The sequence below is a fragment of the Ovis aries genome, chromosome 1 (assembly GCF_016772045.2).
Source record: "Ovis aries strain OAR_USU_Benz2616 breed Rambouillet chromosome 1, ARS-UI_Ramb_v3.0, whole genome shotgun sequence".
NCBI lineage: Eukaryota > Metazoa > Chordata > Mammalia > Artiodactyla > Bovidae > Ovis > Ovis aries.
In genome coordinates, this window is record NC_056054.1 from 174,244,497 (window position 1) to 174,264,724 (window position 20,228).

At 39.1% G+C, this 20,228-nt stretch overlaps 1 protein-coding gene across 4 annotated transcripts in view; it reads right to left on the minus strand.

Moving 5' to 3' along the window:
* The window catches only part of MYH15 (myosin heavy chain 15), a 152,066-nt gene that overhangs the window by 98,828 nt on the left and 33,010 nt on the right, over nucleotides 1-20,228 (minus strand). For 3 of the 4 annotated variants that reach the window (XM_060404248.1, XM_060404253.1, XM_060404256.1), the window contains 3 exons: nucleotides 9,716-9,834; nucleotides 4,886-5,035; nucleotides 4,128-4,298 (listed from right to left, as the gene is read on the minus strand). In XM_060404248.1, coding sequence (XP_060260231.1) covers nucleotides 4,128-4,298; nucleotides 4,886-5,035; nucleotides 9,716-9,834 — 440 coding nt within the window. Of the gene's footprint in view, nucleotides 1-4,127; nucleotides 4,299-4,885; nucleotides 5,036-5,320; nucleotides 5,420-9,715; nucleotides 9,835-20,228 lie in introns of those variants that run through there. The other variant, XM_060404262.1, reaches the window with a different exon arrangement.

Consider the following 20,228-nt stretch of genomic DNA (forward strand, 5'->3'; position numbering starts at 1 on the left):
TGAAGCCCTCTAGCAAATTAATCTCCAAATAGGTCAGGGAAAGAAGTAATTAGGTTCTGCCTCATAGCATCAATTGTCCTCTATTGCACAGTAAATGGTCTGAGTCAGTTGCCCTGACTCTGAACATTAATGCTATAACCTCTCCCTCTTCAAATATTATCAATTCAGCCCTCCTCTCTTTTACATCTGTCACTTTCTTGCTATTTCCATTTCCGCTATCCTGATTCAAGGCCTCTGTTTCTCACTTGCTGTAACAGCTTTTTAATCACCCTGACTGTAGCCTTTTCTCCCATTCCTGACCCCATACACAAACCCACCAGAGTAAACCCAAGCATCTCTGACTACCCCATTACCCAGTGTGGAATCCTCTCTGTCTCACCATCACCTAAAAATAAGTTATAAATTCATTAAAATCCCTTCACAGCCTGACTCTCTCTTTTCAAACTTCCAAATCCTTCCCTCTGATTATTTTTAACTCTCATCAGATTTTTAAATGCATCCATTACTTTCCTGTCTCTAAGCCTTTGCTCTTGCCCATCCCTCCGCATGCTCACTGTCGTCTTCTTTTCACCTGTTGAAATCATGTCCATTTCTTCAGACTCAGCTGAAATTTTACCCCTTTCCCACCAGGCCTTCCTATATTCCTGCAGGCAGAAGTGACCTCTGCTCTTTTGAGTTCTGTGAGCCTTTGTGCCTTTACCACATTTATCCTAACGTATTTTTACATTTATTAGACTTACAAATCTCCTGTTTGACTGCATATGTCCTAAGGGCAAGTGCTATTTATAACAAATGCTTAAGTTTTACACAGCATTTAATTCAAAGTTTTTATAATAGTAATGAGTTATTAGGCCTAAAATTAAGGTCCAACATTTTGTGGGCTTTGACATTTGGGGAACACCAGGAGAAACTAATCACAGGTTCCCCTCCCCACATGCTCCTGTGGGTTATGTCCTCCAGGGTTGCAACATACTTCCTCATGGGAACAGGCACAGAGCCCGCTGATTCTTGAGTAAGGGACTTCAGTTCCCTACCAGCCCATGGAGTTATTTAAACAAGCCAATCACATCCTCCAGTGGGAATCACTGGTCGCCTCACCCTATTATTACCACAAAGCCTGCTTCCCACAGCTCTCAGTTATTCATTCTGCTCCTAAGTGCAACTGCTGTGCAGCCCCATATGGCGTGCATGTCCTCGTCCCCAGTCTGTGGGTATATGTGACTATTAAGCCGCTGTCGATCTCATCTGTCCACTGACAGGTGTCTTGTGGTCAGCCATTCCCATAACCCTAGGAGAAGAATCTCTCCCTCACCACTGGGGTAACAAGAAAGTGATCAAAACAAGTAGCTGCTAAATACACTCACTTGTTAAATGCTGAAAACTAGTAAAAGTTTTGGTCTTCAGACCTCTTGCTAATTATATCCTCAGTTCCTTGAGTGCCAGGATGATGCCTCTGGTTTGTATTTCTCCCAACACTTAGTAGAGTAGGTCCTGAGGTGACTAAAATCTAGGTCCTCAACAAAGGAATTAATTGATAAGTGAACACTAAGACTTACAGGTTTGCGCTTTGGGATGGGCTGCTTTACTGTGGGCAATGGTTAGGCAGAAAGTAAAAGTTGTGAGCAAAAAGACACAATGCAATATGTTTAAAGAAAATAGTCATATGCATTCAAGGGATAACTAATGAGATATTAATGTGATTAATTTTATAACAAAAATACTAGAATTAGCTTATCTAAAGAACTCTATTAGGGAAGTGGCAACACTCGTTGCCAAGATGCTACCAGAATTCAAAATTATTTTAGAACCTACTATGGGATATCTGACACCTTTGACTATTGGCACATGGAAACGACCTGTAGTCTGACTGTGGATTATTGCATAGAAACAATTATGAGCTATTTAGCTAAGTTAGACAAATTATGTGAAAAATAGGTAATACAGTTAGGATTCAAAAACAGTTAAGATGATTGGTATTGAAGTCAATTTTCTCCTGAAGACAGCAAAAATCTAACAATTTATCCTAATCCCCATCCTGTGAGGGACTTTTTCCAAGATGGCTGAATTATTGAAAGAAGGATGTAGCTTCTCAAGGTGACTCCACTGCAGGGGCAACAGTTTCTAAATGTATAATTTTGGATGTATTTGTTTAAAAAATAAAAATAATCTCTTTACCAATACCTATGTAAAATCATAAATATGTAATCATACGTTAATATTTAATATGTTGATTACTGATGTTCAAGTTCTAAACAAACTAGAATAATTCAAGTAATAAGGTAAGTGTAAGTTAATCCTATAATAGATCTGTTCATTGCATTTATATAAGGAGGTTACTGTATGCTTGAAGACCAAATTAACAAGGTTGGCATGAAAATGTGTTTTTTAGCTTGATATAAATTTTTTAAAAATATAAAGACTCAAAACTTATATGTATAAAACTTTTTCCTTATAAACACACAGATGCATTCTATATTTTATATGTAGTGATGTATTTTAGTTCCTTCAAACTTTGAAAAGTTCCCATGATGCAGTCTGTTTCAAGGAGAGAGTTTGATCATTAATATTTACTAAAAATTTCCTTCATGTAGACTGAACAAACACAATGATCTTTTCAAAATATAGAATCAGTTCAAGAAAGGTTTTAGTATTCCACATTTGCCTGACCTGAACCTTTGAAATAACTCACAGGAAACCAAACACTTATCTTTTCCTTTTATCATTTACTCATTTTTCCCCTTGTTTTATCATATCACTAGAAAGTACAATAGGAAATTATATCAATGTTGCTGGTGTCTTAGAATAAGTTTGATTGTCATAAATAAGATAATAGGCTTCAGATCAACTACAAATCTGTAACACTCACAGGCGTATCAGGAGTTGAATAATGTCTGCATCCCACCTTCCTGCCTGAATACAGTGTTTTATCATATTCAGAGTAAGTAGATTTTACAGGTGACAACTGCCCAAAGTTAAAGCTGTCCCTTGAAGGAGCTCCAGTTCTCTTGTTTCGTTTCTAATTAGAAAACTGCAACTCTAATAATGCCATCAAACATTTCCCAGATCATGGGCGGGTCATTATTATCATTATTTTTAGTCAACTCAAGAGTTGGTTCATTATCACCATTTTTTGAATCAGCCGATCCCCTCCCCAGGAAGTGGTTATAAAATAAGTAAAATCAATGTGATGTCCACTCCTGTTAAGAATAATGGCTATTTTCAAAGAAGATTTAGTTTCATCTAAAGATCTAACATGTAAAATGGATGGGACAGTGATTGATAAAATCTGGGCCCCACAAAAGACAGTGAGAGGTTAGTCATCCTCACCCCTTTCTAAACAAGGTTGCCAAGAATCAAATGTGAGAGCAAAGCATAGTTGTCCAGACAAGTGCAGAATTCACTGCAATCCACAACTATTGCAAAAGATAAGGCCACATAGCTGCTCACACCTCATCATGCTTGCTCCCTTGGACAAAGCCACAGAAAAACCATATTGAATTCCCCTGGCAAATCTGGTTAATCTTTTCTAGAGCACATGGAAAGATTTCAGAGTGTGGGAACATCACTGAATCTGGAAACCATACACTGCAGCTAATTTACTAATAAGCCATGAAGTATTGTCATAAATTACTTAAACTAACTGGTACTTGTCCAATTAAATGAACAAACTACATCCTGCAAGGTAGTGGCCTTGAGGATTTATGGCGGTTGTTTGTTTGCATGCTAATTTGCCAAATTTCGTTAAGCTGCTCTGGGTCTACTCATTCACCTTATGTTAATCAGCCAAGCCCTACAGTGGTCATATTTTCAGCTCTGTGTTTTTCCAGTCAAGAGCGTGACCATTTTTAATCTCAACAAGCTTCCTCATGCATTAACAGTGGAGGCCATGCATAAGCAGTAAATGTGTAGCGACAGTGTGAGTTAGAGATGATGGAGTAGGTAACTGATGTGGGAGTTTAGTTAGGATGCCACAGGGCTGCATAGAAAAACCACTAAGAGGATATGTGCAGAGCTCTTTACCCTATTTCCCATCCCCTTGACAGAGCCAGGGTCCTGACACGGATCAACACAGCAAGCAAGGCCAATTCTCCTTAAACAAAAATGGATGGGGGAGAAACATGCCTCACCTTCTCAACAAGATCCACACAGGCTTGCAAATCCAGGCCACAGTCGATGGACACCCAGTCAATGCCTTCTCTCCTATATTCCTCTTGCTCCAAAACCAACGTATGCTGATTGAAGAACTGTTGTAACTTTTCATTGGTAAAATTAATGCAAAGTTGTTCAAGACTGTTATACTTCACGGTTGTGATCAGAAATAAAATTGAGAAAATAGTAATTATTGGAGGTGATGGATATGTTAATTAACTTAATTGTAGAGATTATTTCACAATGTATACGTGCACTGAATCAAGTTGTTCTGCTTAAATATATATTTTTAATTGTCAAACATACTTCAATTAAAAAAATAAAATAGAGGTTCACTTGGAAAATATAAAGAGAAAACCACAACCACTATCATATGTTGGCAAATAAACCCAATAAGTAAAAACTGCTCAATTATATTCTTAACCTCCTTCATATATATCTGAAAATTAAGATTATGATAGGAAATTAACATTTAATGATATTACAATTCAAAATCATAAAAGATGTCTTAATTTACCTTTATCTAAGGTTGAATTAACTTCCTAGCACTATTAATCATAATGATTTTTATTGTTATTTGTTACTATTAATAACAGCTTTTTCCAACCAAAGTAGCTGTTTAAGTTAGCACAGAATGATTCTCATCATGCTCTGACTACATCTTCTGGCATTCAATTCACATAGTCTAATCCTCTTGTAAATATACATCAACTTCACTCTTACCAGATATACTTACATCAAGCATCTCAAAACCAGTGATGTCAAGAATGCCAATGAAGAATTGTCTTGACAGCTTGGCGTCCAGGACCCTGTTGATACGTGCCACCAGCCACTTAAACATTCTCTCATAGATTGACTTAGACAAGGCACCAACAGCATAGGTCACCTGAAAATCACATCAAAAGTAGTCCTTCGCCTGACAACAGTGTTCATTTTGACCCTGGGCATTCTCTATCAGTAACCACCTTCTAGTAAAACCAGCATATATTTATCTGCTTTCTGTGGTTATAGCTTTATGCTGAAGATGAGGGGAAAGGAAGAAAGAAACAAGGACAAGAGTAAAGCGAGAAGGAAGGGAGAGAGGAGGAGAAGGGAGGAGAGTTACGGGAAAGGAGGTGAGCTGCCTGGTGCCTCCCCACCCAACACTCCTGTGAGAGATTCATGTTCCTACCGCTAAAGGACCAAACCTCCTGGGGTAGGGTGGCAACATGTTCTAAAACCTTGCTGTTCAGAGTGTGGTCCTAAGACCTGCAGCATCAGAATCATGTGAGAGCTTTTTAAAGATGCCAATGCCCAGCATCTCATCCCAGACCTATGAATCAGAATTTGCACCCTGGCACAATCCCCTCTGACTCCCACGCACCATAAAGTTTCAAAAATGCTGGTAGAGTAGGTTAGGAATATGGAATCTCTAGCTCTTTCCTGCTGCTGCTGCTAACAAATTGCATAACTTTTGGCAAGTGACCCAATCTCTCTAGGGTGCAGTGTCTTCCCCTGAGTTATGCTCTTGAAGATTCTTTCCAGCCTCAGGTTCCACCTATTTTATTAGTTCCCAGGGCTGCCCTCAACTCTGCATAGGGAGAATGGCTATTTAGTGCATCGTTCTGACTCAGAGTCCTCTACTGTAAAACTGAGGCCACATTTCCCCTCCTTGGAGGTGCGGGTCAAAGGCGCTCTCCTAACCTACTGGGGAGAGCTCCAACCTCTGCGTGTGATGCTGCTGCTTTGCGGATGTAGATCCTGCTGCCGTGACGTGCAGGCGCCGCTGTCGCAGCAGCTTTCTGACAGACTCCAAGGAGGAGTGAATTTCAGCTGGACAGTCTCCAAGCCTGGCAGGGGAATGCGCTTCAACGACTTAACATTTAAAATAGGCCTATCACATCCATCCTTCGGCTGCCCAGGACAGTGCACACAGCAGGAGCCAGTTGGTGTCTGGCGGTGATTTAGTTATGAGTCACCCACTCCCTGATCAGTTATCTTGAGTCATTTCCACAGTAATCCATAAGCCGGATGGCATCACAGTTTTTTATTATTGGCATCAAGAGCAGACACGCACAAGTAAAGCACCGAGAATGATTTTTATTCTTCAGAGCATCTAGGAAATCACTCTATGTCTACAGCAGTCACTTTGAAAGTTTAAAAAGAACGTGACTAACTTGCTTCCCCCCCCCCCCCATTAATTCCCTAGATACCTGAGAAGTGGGAGTGAGAGAGAAACTGGCTGCAGCTGGGGAGTAGTGAAAAACAGGAAGAAAGCCTGAAATTGTAGCAGAGGTTAAACAGACTCATGACTGAGCTCTTTTAAAAATAACCTCAAAGACTTTGATTACTTGGGGGTCAATAATATAGGATAGAAAAAACAAAACTGAAAAGGAGTGGAGTCAAATAGCTGTATTTTTAACCACCTTGATCCCTGCCTTCCTCATCTGCAAAATAATATTAAAATATGCTTGTCTCATGGTTGTTGGAAGAGATTTAAAGAGACAGAAGATGTAAATATACATAGTACAGTATTTGGCACTTAGAGTCAATCCAATAAATGCTAGTTCCCCCTTTCCTATCCCTTCTCCACTTTTATCACTTCCTCATCCTTGATCCAGTATTTACTATCCATGTTGCTTTCAGCAGTTAATCGTTCTAAGCTGACTGTTTTTAATACAGTGGAAGCATAAATAAGATCAACTTTGCAGACGTGCTGCTTGATTGAATGAACCGTGCATACAAAGCACACAGCACAGCATCCACAGTGAGCATTCAATGGCTACTGATTACTATTATTGTTTGATCATTATTAATCTTTTCAAAGTAAAATAACCTATTTCTAATAAGCATAGTTAGAACTCTCCTAGAATCTTAAAATACTAGACCTGAAGAGCCTTGGTTCCTGATAATCACGTATGCTGCTGCTGCTAAGTCGCTTCAGTTGTGTCCAACTCTGTGCGACCCCACAGACGGCAGCCCACCAGGCTCCCCTGTCCCTGGGATTCTCCAGGCAAGAACACTGGAGTGGGTTACCATTTCCTTCTTCAATGCATGAAAGTGAAAAGTGAAAGTAAAGTCACTCAGTCGTCTCCGACTCTTGGCGACCCCATGGACTGCAGCCCACCAGGCTCCTCTGTCCATGGGATTTTCCAGGCAAGAGTGCTGGAGTGGGGTGCCATTGCCTTCTCCGGATAATCGTGTATAGTGGCTCCCAATTCAAGATGGCACACCCCCCACCCAAGGGAAGGGGGCACTTTGGAACAGGATGGGCATTTCCACCTCATCAGTGACTGAGAGTGTTGCTGGCAGTTAGCACCTGGGAACAGGAATGAGAAACCTCCTTCAATGTGTGGGACACTCTCATACATGAAGAATTATCTCCTTTAGATGCCAATCATTGTTCCACTGAGACCCACAGAAGAATTTAACCTCTTCCTGCAGTGCTCAGAGAGATGGAATATTTGACCAAAGTCCCAGAGTTAGATAACATAAGAGCTAGAACTAAGTTTTGTATAAAGTGTTAACACTGCAAGAATTTTTGCCATCTTTTGCAATTGTCATCAACAGAGCATATACATCTCTATTCTTAGCAGTGACAATTGTCTCTATAAAGTCAGTAAAATTCCTAAGAAAAGAAAAGCCTTACAGTGTGCTTTCTTACTCTGTTTTCAGGAGATGGAGGAAAAGAGAGTGCTCAAGCAAGAAGGTGGGTAGGGGAGGGGGGCATGGAGGATGAGGGTTTTCTTTCTTTTAATGTTGAATAATAATATATTAGCTTGCTTCACTGATTCCATTATAGTAGAGGCTGGTGTGGTAACTCAGTCCCCGAGAACACAGTATTAAAGAGACGAAGGTTTGATTTCAGTCCTCCTATGGGCTCATTAGTTTTACACTGAGCAAGTCCTTGTTCTATAATCATAGCATGTCATGCATGCATGTGGTGGTGAATGTCTTAAAAGGCAAGAAGCTGCCAGACATCTCCAGCCTCACTATGAAGAAATAGCTCAACTACTTGTCCCACTGAGCATGGCTTAACGTCAGCCAATATTTCATTTATTTTAACATTTATGGAGCACCTGCTGCTTGCAGGGCACTGTGCTAGATGCTGGGGTACTAAGATGAATTAGACACAGTCCATGGCCTCAAGAGCTCAGGTCACCAGGGAGGACAAAAATGCAGGCAAATTGTTCCCATAGAGTTGATATTATGGTAGAGAGAAGCTTATTTAGTTATAGAGTAAGCTGAACTAGGAAATTGATTTTGATTAGTTGTTGAAATGTTTTAAATGACAGTCACACCAAATGCCTGTCTACCAACATATCAAAAGAAAGAGAGTTTATTGTTGTCAAAATAACTGTCTTCTGTCACAAAGTTGCACGTTTGTCTATCTCATTTTCAGATTTAGGATGTCTACAGAGCAAGACGGTCTAGGTGTCACCTGAATACTAGCTGGGTATCCTTTGGAATGTTACTTATGTACCCTAACCCTCGGTTTCCTCAACTGGAAAAAACATAAGTATCCTTGCCTTACCTACCTCTGAGTTTTGTTGTAGGAATGGAAGGAGATAATATGAATGCTTTTTACATGTTATATGTGATCAAACCACTTTCTCTTTCCAGAAAGACTACACTTCTCAGCCCCACAGTAGCTAAGGAGAGAATTTGACTAGTTTTCACCGATAGAATCTTACTAAAAGTGATATCACTCCTAGCCCCAGGCAGTTAAAGTGTGTGTACTTTCTTCACAAATAATTTTTTCCCCTGTGCAGCAACACTGGAGGCCATGCATTTCAGATGGCCTGAGGACAAAATTGAAGAAGGTGGTCTCATCTGTATCAGGCCTGGTGTGAGTAAGACATAAATGCCTATTTTATTGTCACTAGGATTTTAGTGTGCATGTTACTGTAGCAGGGCTTGTCTCATACTAGCACATTCCAGATGTCAATTATTATTTTGAAATACACTATCATATTTAGATGGTCTTACTAGTTGCCTGTCCTGTGACTATTTACTGCACAGCCTCAGGACCAACACTTCTCAGAGCACTCATTATTCTATCATTAAAATATTCTCCTGGATACTGAACAAAACCTATATGACCTTCCGTCTCTCACTTTGGTTCTCATTTTTCCCCCTCTTTGAACGCTAACTTCAGCATAGGTAGGTGCTGAAACCCTTTCTTAATGAATGCATCTGATAGCCTAAAAAGTCAATATTCCAAATAGGTGATAGATTTCAATTTATCAATTTTAGTCATGTCAGAAACTATATTTTTAAGAGCCTCTTAGCTAGACCACAAAGATATTTATTATAAAATGTAAAGGACTTCCCTGAATCTGAAGAGGCTTGTTGCTTAAGGGGAAACTGTCAAAATGGTATCTTTCAGACTAGAAAGACTCTTAACACAAGAGCATTTACTGTGGGGTGCATCACAGATGAAAACAGAATACTCCTCACAGTAATTCTCTTTCACTTTTTTATAGAAGGCCTTGTTACAGACATCAGAAGTTGAAAAATACACAAATAAAACCTGTGCACAATTAGTACAAGAGGATAGAATCATAATACTCTGGAATTAACTTACCTGTTCTACATTTTGACTTCTAGTAACATATTCATTACCAACTTTGATTCTAGGATGGATCAAGCCCTTCACCAGCTCAGAGGAGTTAATGCCCATGAGGAAAGCAGCCTTGCCAGCATCTGGTCAGAAGAAAGGAAGGAAAAGCAGAAGAGAAGGAGGGAGGGAGAGAAGGGGAGAGAAAATAGTAAGAGAAAAGAGGGAGGAGGAGAGAAGAAGGAAAACATTGTCAAAATTCAATCTCCATGTGAACCCAATAGACAGCCCAGAAGACGGAAAGATGGTGTGGTTAGAATGATGTAGCAAGGTAAATTGTAGTTCTGAAATAAATGCATGGACCCTAAATGATCCTAAAAGACTCTATGTCTTGTAAATGCAAATCAAAATCACAGTGAAATGCCACTACACACTCACTAGAATGGCTGTAATCAAAAAGACATGAGTGTTTTGGTGAAGAAGTGGAAAAATTGAAAACTTCATACACTCCTAGAATGTAAAATGGTATAGCCACTGTAGGAAACTGTTTGGCAGCCACTCAGAAATTAAACATAGTGACTGCAGGATCCAACAATTCCACCCCGAGGTATACATCCAAGAGAAATAAAAACATATGTTCACACGAAATAGTTGTACACAAATGTTCCTAGCAGCATTACTCACAATGGTCAAAGAAAGGAAAAAAAAAACACAAATGTTCATCAACTGATAAATGGATAAACAAAATGCAGGATATTAATTCCACCGAACATTTTTTTAACTACAAAAAAGAATAAAGTATTGATGTATGCTGCAACATGGTTGAGGGTTGGAAACATCATAGTGAGTGAAGAAGCCTGACACAAAGGCCATATATTGTATGGTTTTATTTATATGAACTGTCCAGAATAGGTAAATCTAGAGAGACAGAAAGTAGATTTGTAGTTGCCAGGGGCTAGGGGAAAAAGGAATGGAGAGTAACTACTTTTGTATACAAGATGTCTTTTTGGGAGTAATGACATGTTAGTCAAACCACCTTCTGAATATGCTTAAACTCACTGAACTGTATATTTTTAAAGAATAATTTTATAATATGAGAATTATAGCCCAATTTAAAAAAAAATCCATTTCTTGATATTGCCCCTCTTCTGAAAAGAATTGTTCATCTGAAGAGGATGAAAATCATATTTTCATTATTTGCCTATTTTCCCCTTCTACATATATATTTGTAGCTCCTTTCAATGGAACCAGAACTTGGACCATATATTTGGGTAATTCAAGACCTATCAACAGAAGCCAGAACACTTGCCCAGTATTTCTCACCTTTCCTCTTCCTGTGAGTCTCTGCCCCACAGTGCCCTCTGCTGCCTAACAAGAAGACTTACAACCCGCACACTTATTCTTATATAGAATGGTATTTTCATTTTCTAAGGAAAGAAATGAAGAATGAGTGTTCTCAGAAGGAAAAGTAAATAAGCATGTATCACATCAGGTGTTTAAAAAATGACAATAACACGAAAGAATGCCACAGGCGAAAAGCTATAAACACATTTTAAACTGTGTGTTTTTTTTTCAGTTATCAAACAAAAGGAATATTTTGCTCAGTTGAAACCTCTCTGCTGTCTCCCATTTTAAATGAATCCCGAGATATATATCTGATGTAGCCACTCCATAAAGTTTATGTCTTAGAATAGAAGGAAATGCAGTCTTTCCTTACCTCATTAAGAAGTACAAAATTTCCTGAGCAATGACCACAAATAGAAAATAAATTAAAAACAAAACACAATTAAATAGCTATATGTCATCTGTATTAACAATATCCATTTCCTTTTTGTGGGGCCTTTAAAGTTTTCACAAAGACTAGAAAAGCTTGAAATGTTTGATTTATTTGTTAACTAAAGGAAATAGCAACCCACTCCAGTATTCTTGTCTAGAGAATCCCATGGACAGAGGAGCCTGGTCAGCTACAGTCCATAGGGTCACAAAGAGTCAGACACAACTGAAGTGACTTAGTATGCAAAGTCAATATATATTATACATTCTAGAAATGTATCTACAAATTCCATATCTACTCCTAATCAGTGATAATGGCCTAGGAACTCCATTGCTATGAAATCTTTCAAAATGCAAAGACTGTTTGGGAAAATAAGTGGAAAAATCAAAAGTAGAGCAGACATTCTGATCCTATACTGAGTTATTCTTGTTAAGAGCACCATGTTTGGAGACAAAAGCCTGATTATTTCAAGTTGAAACGCCAAGGGGTAGGAATCAAAGACTTTTTGAGCCAAAGGAGAATTTAAAGAGCATCTAACCCAAAATGAAAATATTTCAAAGGAAGGGAGAAATGCAATGTGCCTGATGAATCCGAGTGGAGCTGAACAGTAACCAATGATGTGAAAAATGAACAATTCCACAATATCCGTCCAGGAAAAACAGACAGGACTTCAGCTCTCTATGCTTTGGAAGCATTCAGATGGACAATGTAGGTAATAGTAGTCTCAATTTCACACAATCTTTTTCCACTGTTAATGACAGTTCTTTGAGTCTATTTTTATCCATGAACAAAGGAAACCCAAATTCTCTTAAGGTAGTATCCCACCTTAAGTTCTAACAGAAATAGCCTTCAACATTGCAGAATTATTTCTTTCCCACTCCAGAGACATTCAATAATCTGCAGACAGGGGAGTAGTGTTCCTTGGATTTATCCCAAAGGCGTACATTAAACACCACATTTACTCATCTTCTTTTTTTAACAGAAAATAACAGTTGTCATGTTCCCCTCCTCAAAATTACTTCCTTTGCATTAAAAGTTTATAGTGTTACAACCTAGATGAAAATAGTTTAAACTGGTGAAAAAACATCCTTCTAACATTCAGGAGATGCCATCATGAAGACAGCACTGCCTATAAACATATGTTGATTGTGTGACCTGATGTATTCCCAGAAGAAGCTTTATAAAAATCCCACCAAAATAAACATCATTTTCTAGGACCTGGTGGATAAAACCATGAATTTTAACCAGGTTGTACCATCTTACCTGGGAGAGGTTTAGCTAGAAGGGTTCTTGTCACTGGTATGGATCAGGATAGCCTGGAGAGTTCATAAAAGAACAAAGTACTTGCCCACTAGAGGAGGTTAGGGTTTATTTTTAGCATTTCACCAGGTGATTCTGATACACATGAGGGTATGAGGGTTGGAGAACAGTCCTCAACCTTGGCTGCACATTGGGGTCACCTGGCAAGTCGTAACCACAAACCCTGACGCCTGCATCCGCCCTCAGAGATTGATTTCCTTTGGTCTGGGTAAGGCCTGAGCTTCAGGAATAGAAAAGCTCTCCCAGTGATTCTAATGTGCAGCCAAGTCTGAGAACTACTCTCTAGAGAATGGTATCCAGATTTGGTAAGTATAATTAGAAGATGGAGAGAATTCTGATGGCACCTGAAAAGAGATAAATAAGTAGAGAGAAACAAAGGGACAATTCTATCCCAGTACAGTCTGATATATAAATAACAAGATATAAAGACAGAAACAAAATTCAGTTTTGTCAGATGGCAATCTGGCTAATGTGAAAAAGGGTTTTGAAAATGACCTTCAGTTCATCTTATATATAAGGTTATAATGTGGTTTCTGAGCTGTTCACCCTTTCTTAATTTATTGAACAGTTTCTGAGCACTTGCTATGTGCAAGGCCTGGTACCAGATGCTATGGTAAGAGGACAGATAAACAAGACAAAAATCCTTGACAGCAAGGAGTTTATAATTCACGACAGTAAATAAAACAGACAAAAATAGCAAGTCAATAAAACAACTGTTATAAAGAGACAAATTATGAGTGTCATCAAAGTTTGAAAGAGAGAGAAAGATCTCTTTTGGACTGCATGAACAGGGAAGATTTCAAGAAAGAAACAACATTTGGTCTGAGCCTTGAAGGATGAGGAGGGTTTTGATGGGCAAATATGGGAGAACAAGCATTTCTGAGACAGAGAACAACATGACTTAAAGGCCCAGAGGCGGGCAGTGCAGTGATGGTCAAAGATGGCAGACTGGACCAAGAAGTTAGAAAGTGAGATAAACAGAAGAGCAGGTGACTTGTGGCCACAGGAGACATCTGATACTTCTGAAAGGTATTATTTAAATAATGGGGATATATTAAAGGGGCATTTGGCAGAGAAGTGGCAAATTAGAACAGCAATTTAATCAGTATGGCGAATTAATGGCAAACTAATCAGAAAGATTAATTTTGTGGAAGTGTGCAAAGCAGACCAGAGGGAGGCAATTATAGAAAGTGAACCTACTGTGGGACAGGGGAGTGCAAGGGGCTGAAAAGTCTAAACTAGTAACAAGAAAGAGCAAAAGCCTGAGAAACATGATGAAGATGTTTCTAGTCTGAGAAGCAGAGAGAAGGACAGTACTGTGAATATGAATAGAAGAGTCAACAGCAAGACATCACTTGAAGAAGATGATACACTGCGTTTTCGCCATGCAGAGTTTAGAGTAGCAGGAGAACATGCAGTAGAAAGTTAGAAATGTGGGACTTGAACTCAAGAAAGAGGTAAAGCTAAGAATGTCCCCTTTGGTTTGGGGCCCTTCCTCTTTTCACTCTCTTCTCCATCTGTCCAACTCCTTCAACGATTTTGTAAATGATTAACTGGAAGAAAATTACCAAGGCTTAATATATTAAGAGCCCTTAGAAATCAATAAGAAAAAAATCTGTGCCTCAATTTTAAAAATGGGCTAATGATGGAAACAAAAATTTAAAAAAGAAACAATATAAATAGTTGATAACCTACACAAATGTTAGCTTTATTAATACATAAAAATAAAATAAAACCTGGCTAATTGACAAGTGGAAAACAACTGCTAATATTGATGAGTATAGTGAGAAGGTCACTCAACTAGAAAAAAAAAAAAAAAACACGAAGGATATGTCCTATGATATTAACTGACTGTTCCTGAGTAGGTAGGATTCATTTAACAAATAGTTAATTACTACTATGGTAAATTCTACTATAATACAGAGCCAGACACTGTATTAATGCCTGGAAATACAGCAGCCACACCAAATTAGACCCCTGCTCTTTTGGAGCGCCCATCTGATGGAGATTGGGGAGTAAGACAGCCAATAAAGAGCAGCTATTATGAATGACACAAACAAAAATATTCAGAGTAAGGAGACAGAGAATGGTAAGAAGGAGGTAAGGGTCGTCAGGGAAGTTTCCTGATAAGGTGACAGCCAAGATGGCGCCTTGACAAAGTGAGGGAGTGAGCCATGAGGATGCCTAGGAAGAGTTCCAGAGAGGAGGAGGAGCTGGTGAAACAGTCCTCCAACAGGATTGCTCGAATACTCCCAGCGGAGCCAAGAGATCAGTGGACTGAGTGAGAGGAGTGAGAGACTGGGGAAAGGGTAGGTGAGGGCTCTGCTCCTGATTCCACGGAGGTGGGTGCGTCCACACCAAGCAGTTCTGTGGCACCAGATGGAAGTCCTACAGTTCAGCACAATTCTGACACCAACTACCTGAGACAGCATCAGAGTCCACAGGTTGAGTGCAGTCCTATTAATACAAGACTGCTTCCTCCACTTCAAAAGCCAAATGAAAGTCCATGTTGTTGCTTAGGCTATTGACCAACCAGCTATAGTTTGGAGGTTCCAACGACACCCTACTTGGGTTCAGCTAATTTGCTAGATTTAATTTTCAAGGGATTAGATCTGATAGACAGAGTGCCTGAAGAACTATGGACAGAGGTTTGTGGCATTGTATAGGAGGCAGGGATCAAGACCATCCCCAAAAAAAGAAATGCAAAAAGGCAAAATGATTGTGTGAGGAGGCCTTAAGAATAGCTATGAAAAGAAGAGAAGCGAAAGCCAGGGATGGAAGGAAAAGATATACTCATTTAAATGCAGAGTTCCAAAAGAATAGCAAGGAGAGATAAGAAAGCCTTCCTCAGTGATCAGTGCAAAGAAATAAAGGAAGACAACAGAATGGGAAAGACTAGAGATCTCTTCAAGAAAATTAGAGATATCAGGGGAACATTTCATGCAAAGATGGGCACAATAAAGGACAGAAATGGTAGGGATCTAACAGAAGCAGAAGATATTAGGAAGAGGTGGCAAGAATATACAGAAGAACTATACAAAAAAGATCTTCACAACCCACATAATCACGATAGAGTGATCACTCACCTAGAGCCAGACATCCTGGAATGCGAAGTCAAGTGGGCCTTAGAAAGCATCACTACGAACAAAACCAGTGGAGGTGATGGCATTCCAGTTGAGCTATTTCAATCCTAAAAGATGATGCTGTGAAAGTGCTGCACTCACTAGATGAGCAAATTTGGAAAACTCAGCAGTGGCCACAGGACTGGAAAAGGTCAGTCTTTATTCCAATCCTCAAAGAAGGCAATGCCAAAGAATGTTCAAATTATTGCACAGTTGCACTCATCTCACATACTAGTAAAGTAATGCTCAAAATTCTCCAAGCCAGGCTTCAACAGTACATGAACAGTGAACTTCCAGATGTTCAAGCTGGTTTTAGAAAAGGCAGAGGAACCAGAGATCAAATTGCCAACATCCGTTGGACCATCTAAAAAGCAAGAAAGTTCCAGAAAAACATCTACTTCTGCTTTATTGACTATGCCAAAGCCTTTGACTGTGTGGATCACAACAAACTGTGGAAAATTCTTAAAGAGATGGGAATACTAGACCACCTGACCTGCCTCCTGAGAAATCTGTATGCAGGTCAAGAAGCCATAGTTAGAACTGGACATGGAACAACAGACTGGTTCCAAATAGGGAAAGGAGTATGTCAAGGCTGTATATTGTCACCCTGCTTATTTAACATATGTAGTGTGCATTATGAGAAATGCTGGACTGGATGAAGCACATGCTGGAGTCAAGACTGCCGGGAGAAATAACAATAACCTCAGATATGCAAATGACACCACCCTTCTGGCAGAAAGTAGAAGAACTAAAGAGCCTCTTGATGAAAGTGAAAGAGGAGGGTGAAAAAGTTTGCTTAAAACTCAACATTCAGAAAATTAAGATCATGGCATCACTTCATGGCAAATAGATGGGGAAACAGTGACAGAATTTCCAAAATCATTGCAGATGGTGACTACAGCCATGAAATTAAAAGAGGCTTACTCCTTGGAAGAAAAGTTATGACCAACCTAGAGAGCATATTAAAAAGCAGAGATATTACTTTGCCAACAAAGGTCCATCTGGTCAAAGCTATGGTTTTTGCAGTAATCGTGTATGGTTGTGAGAGCTGGACTATAAAGAAAGCTGAGCGCCAAAGAATTGATGCTTTTGAACTGTGGTGTTGGAGTAGATTCTTGAGAGTCCCCTGGACTGTAAGGAGATCCAACCAGTCCATCCTAAAGGAGATCAGTCCTGGGTGTTCATTGGAAGGACTGATGCTGAAGCTGAAACTCCAATACTTTGGCCACCTGATGAGAAGAACTGATTCATTTGAAAAGACCCTGATGCTGAGAAAGATGGAAGGCAGGAGGAGAAGGGGACAACAGAGGATGAGAGTTTTGGATGGCATCACTGACTCAATGGACATGAGTTTGAGTAAACTCTGGAACTTGGTGATGGATAGGGAGGCCTGGCGTGTTGCGGTCCATGGGATCGCAAAGAATCGGACATGACTGAACTGAACTGAATTTGCTAGAGGCTCACAGAACTCAGAAAAACACTTTATATACTAAATCAATGATTTATTATAAAAGAATATAATTGAATAATAGCTAAATAGGAGAGATGCCTAGAGAAAGTTATGGGGAAAGGGTGCGGAGCCTCCACACCCTCTCCAAGGATGCCAATCTTGCCAAATTTCCCCAAGTTCAGCCACCCAAAAGCTCTCTGAACACTATGCTTTTAAGATTTCATGGAGGCTTCATTACATAGGCATTGACCACTGGTGATTGAACCTCATCTCTAGCCCCTCTCCTCTGTCCTGACAGAGATGGGACTGAAAGTTCCAACTCTCTAATCACATGGTTAGTTCTTGTGGTGACCAGACCCCATCTATAGGCACAGTCCAAAAGTCACCTTGTTAACATAAAATGCACCTTTATTGATCTCATAACTCAGAAAATTCCAAATTAAGAGCTCTGTGCCATAAACTAGGACAAAGACCAAAGATAAATTTCATATTATCGGTCACAATAGGGAGATGAAATTAGAGAGAGATTTGGAGAGATATCAGAGAAGACAAGGAGGCTATACTGAGGATTCGGAGCTTATTTGAGTAAGATGGGAGCCATTTGTGAGAGGAGGGGATATGGGATGGCTTATACTGTGAAAGGGTCATTGCTGGCTGCTCTGTGTGCAGTAATGGGGTGAGGGTGGAGGCAGGGAGATCAGGAAAGAGGCTCTCTGGATTGTCTGGTAAGAAATGGAGGCTTAGGCTAGGTGGTGGGAGTGAACATGATAGCTGTGGATGGCTGTGAGTTTTACGTATGTTTAAAGGTAGAGACAATGAAAAAGAGAGGAGTTCAGGATGACTCTAAGCTACCCATGATTTGAGTCAGGGCAACTGCGAGAGTCCAGGTGACATTTAGCAAGAAGACTGAGAAATGAAGAGCTGGTAGCAGGGGCAGGAAGAGGTGGAGAATTCGGTTCCATACAAGTTGAGTTTGAGATAATTAGCTAAAAAATGAGCAGAGAAAAGTGTCAAGAGTTGAGACCAGCAATTCTGGAGCAGTTAGAAGTAAGGAAGATGAGCATACACCAGCAAAAAAGCTGAGAAGGAACCACCGGGGAGATTGGATGAGAGGACTTGCTTCATTTGCTTATCTTTATTTTCTGCTTAATAATTATATCCTGCTTGTGTAATAAAAATAATTTCTAAAACTTTGTTTCAAAGCATGGAAAAGCAAAAAACCAACAACAATGACAAAAATAACAAAAAAAGGCAACAAGAGACCATGGAAGTATATATTAATATGTTGGTACCATGTATATATTGCGCTAACAATTGACACAACTGAGTGACTGAGCAACGAGAGCAACAGAGTACACTCTCTCACTGTATTCTCCTCTGAGCCCCAGGCTCCTCTTCTCTAAGGGGACTTTTTGCCCACCCTATCAACAAAAACCTTCAATTCTTATTATTCTTTATTCTTTTATTCTGCCTTTTCATTCTGATTTCATGCATGTATTTGTCCGTTTATGTGTATATTGTCTATCTTTCACACTAGACAGTCAAGACAGAGATGATATGTTCACAGGTATATCTCTAGCATCAGGTATAATCCCTGCACAGACTGGCCTCAAAAACTTTTTGTCAAACAATAGAAAAACAAACAACCCAATGCAAAAACAGGCAAAGGAATTGAATAGATAGTTCTCCAAAGAAGATATACAAATGTCTAGTAAGTCCATGAAAGATACTCAACATCACTAATCATTAGGGAAATGAAAATAAAAGCACAACTGAGATACCACCGTGTACCCATACAGATGGCTCTTATCAAATACAAAACAAAACAAAACAGAAAACAACAAGCGTTGGTGAGGATGTAGAAAAATTGGAACCTTTGTGCATCACTGGTGGAAATGTGAAATGGTGCTGCCACCACAGAGAAACAGTATGGTGGTTCCTCAAAAGATTAAACATAGAATTATCATTTAATCCAGCAATTCTACTTCTGGGTATACACAAAAAAGAATAAATACATAGGCTCAAACAGATATGTGAACACTAATGTTAACAGCAGCATTACTCAGCAGTGAAAAGTAGAAGCAACTCACACATCTGCAAATGAACAGGTAAACAAAAAGTGGAATATACATGTGATGGAATATTATTTCGCCTTTAAAAAGGAATGAAATTCTGACACTTACCGCAACATGTTCTGAAAACATTACGCTAAGTGAAATAGACCAGACACAAAAGGACAAACATGGTATGATTTCATTTATATAAAGTATGTATAATAGTCAAATTCATAGAGGCAGAAAGTAAAATCATGTTTTCTAGGGGTTAGGGGAAGGGAGTAATAGGGAGTTATTGCTTTATACAGAGTTTCAGTTTGGGATGACAAAAAAGTTCTGGTGATTAACAGCAATGGTGGTTGCACAACAATGTGAAAGTACTTAATGCCACTGATATGAACACGTAAAAATGGGTAAGATTTTATGTTGTGTATATTTTACCACAATTGAAAATACAAAATTAAAAAAAAAATATTTGTTGAAAGATTTGAGTGAATATTCTTTTTTATTTTTGTTTCAGATGCCAGGAATTTTATTAAATGAAGTCATGATGACTATTATTCCTCCTTTTCATAATTGTAATTTTCTATTTTAATGATCATTCTAGACAGATCACTCACTATAGATCTTTTTGGTAAGTAGGCATGACTATAAATTTTTATAATGTGAATAAAAAGCAAAGGGAAAAGAAGCCATGTTGTTTTCAACTTAGTGAACACTCCCGCTTTGGAATTCTAAAAATCTTTGTTTACACCTTCATTATGTCACTTCATACATCTCATAGTGATTGGCTCCTTTTTCTGTTCTTCTCCAGAGTCTA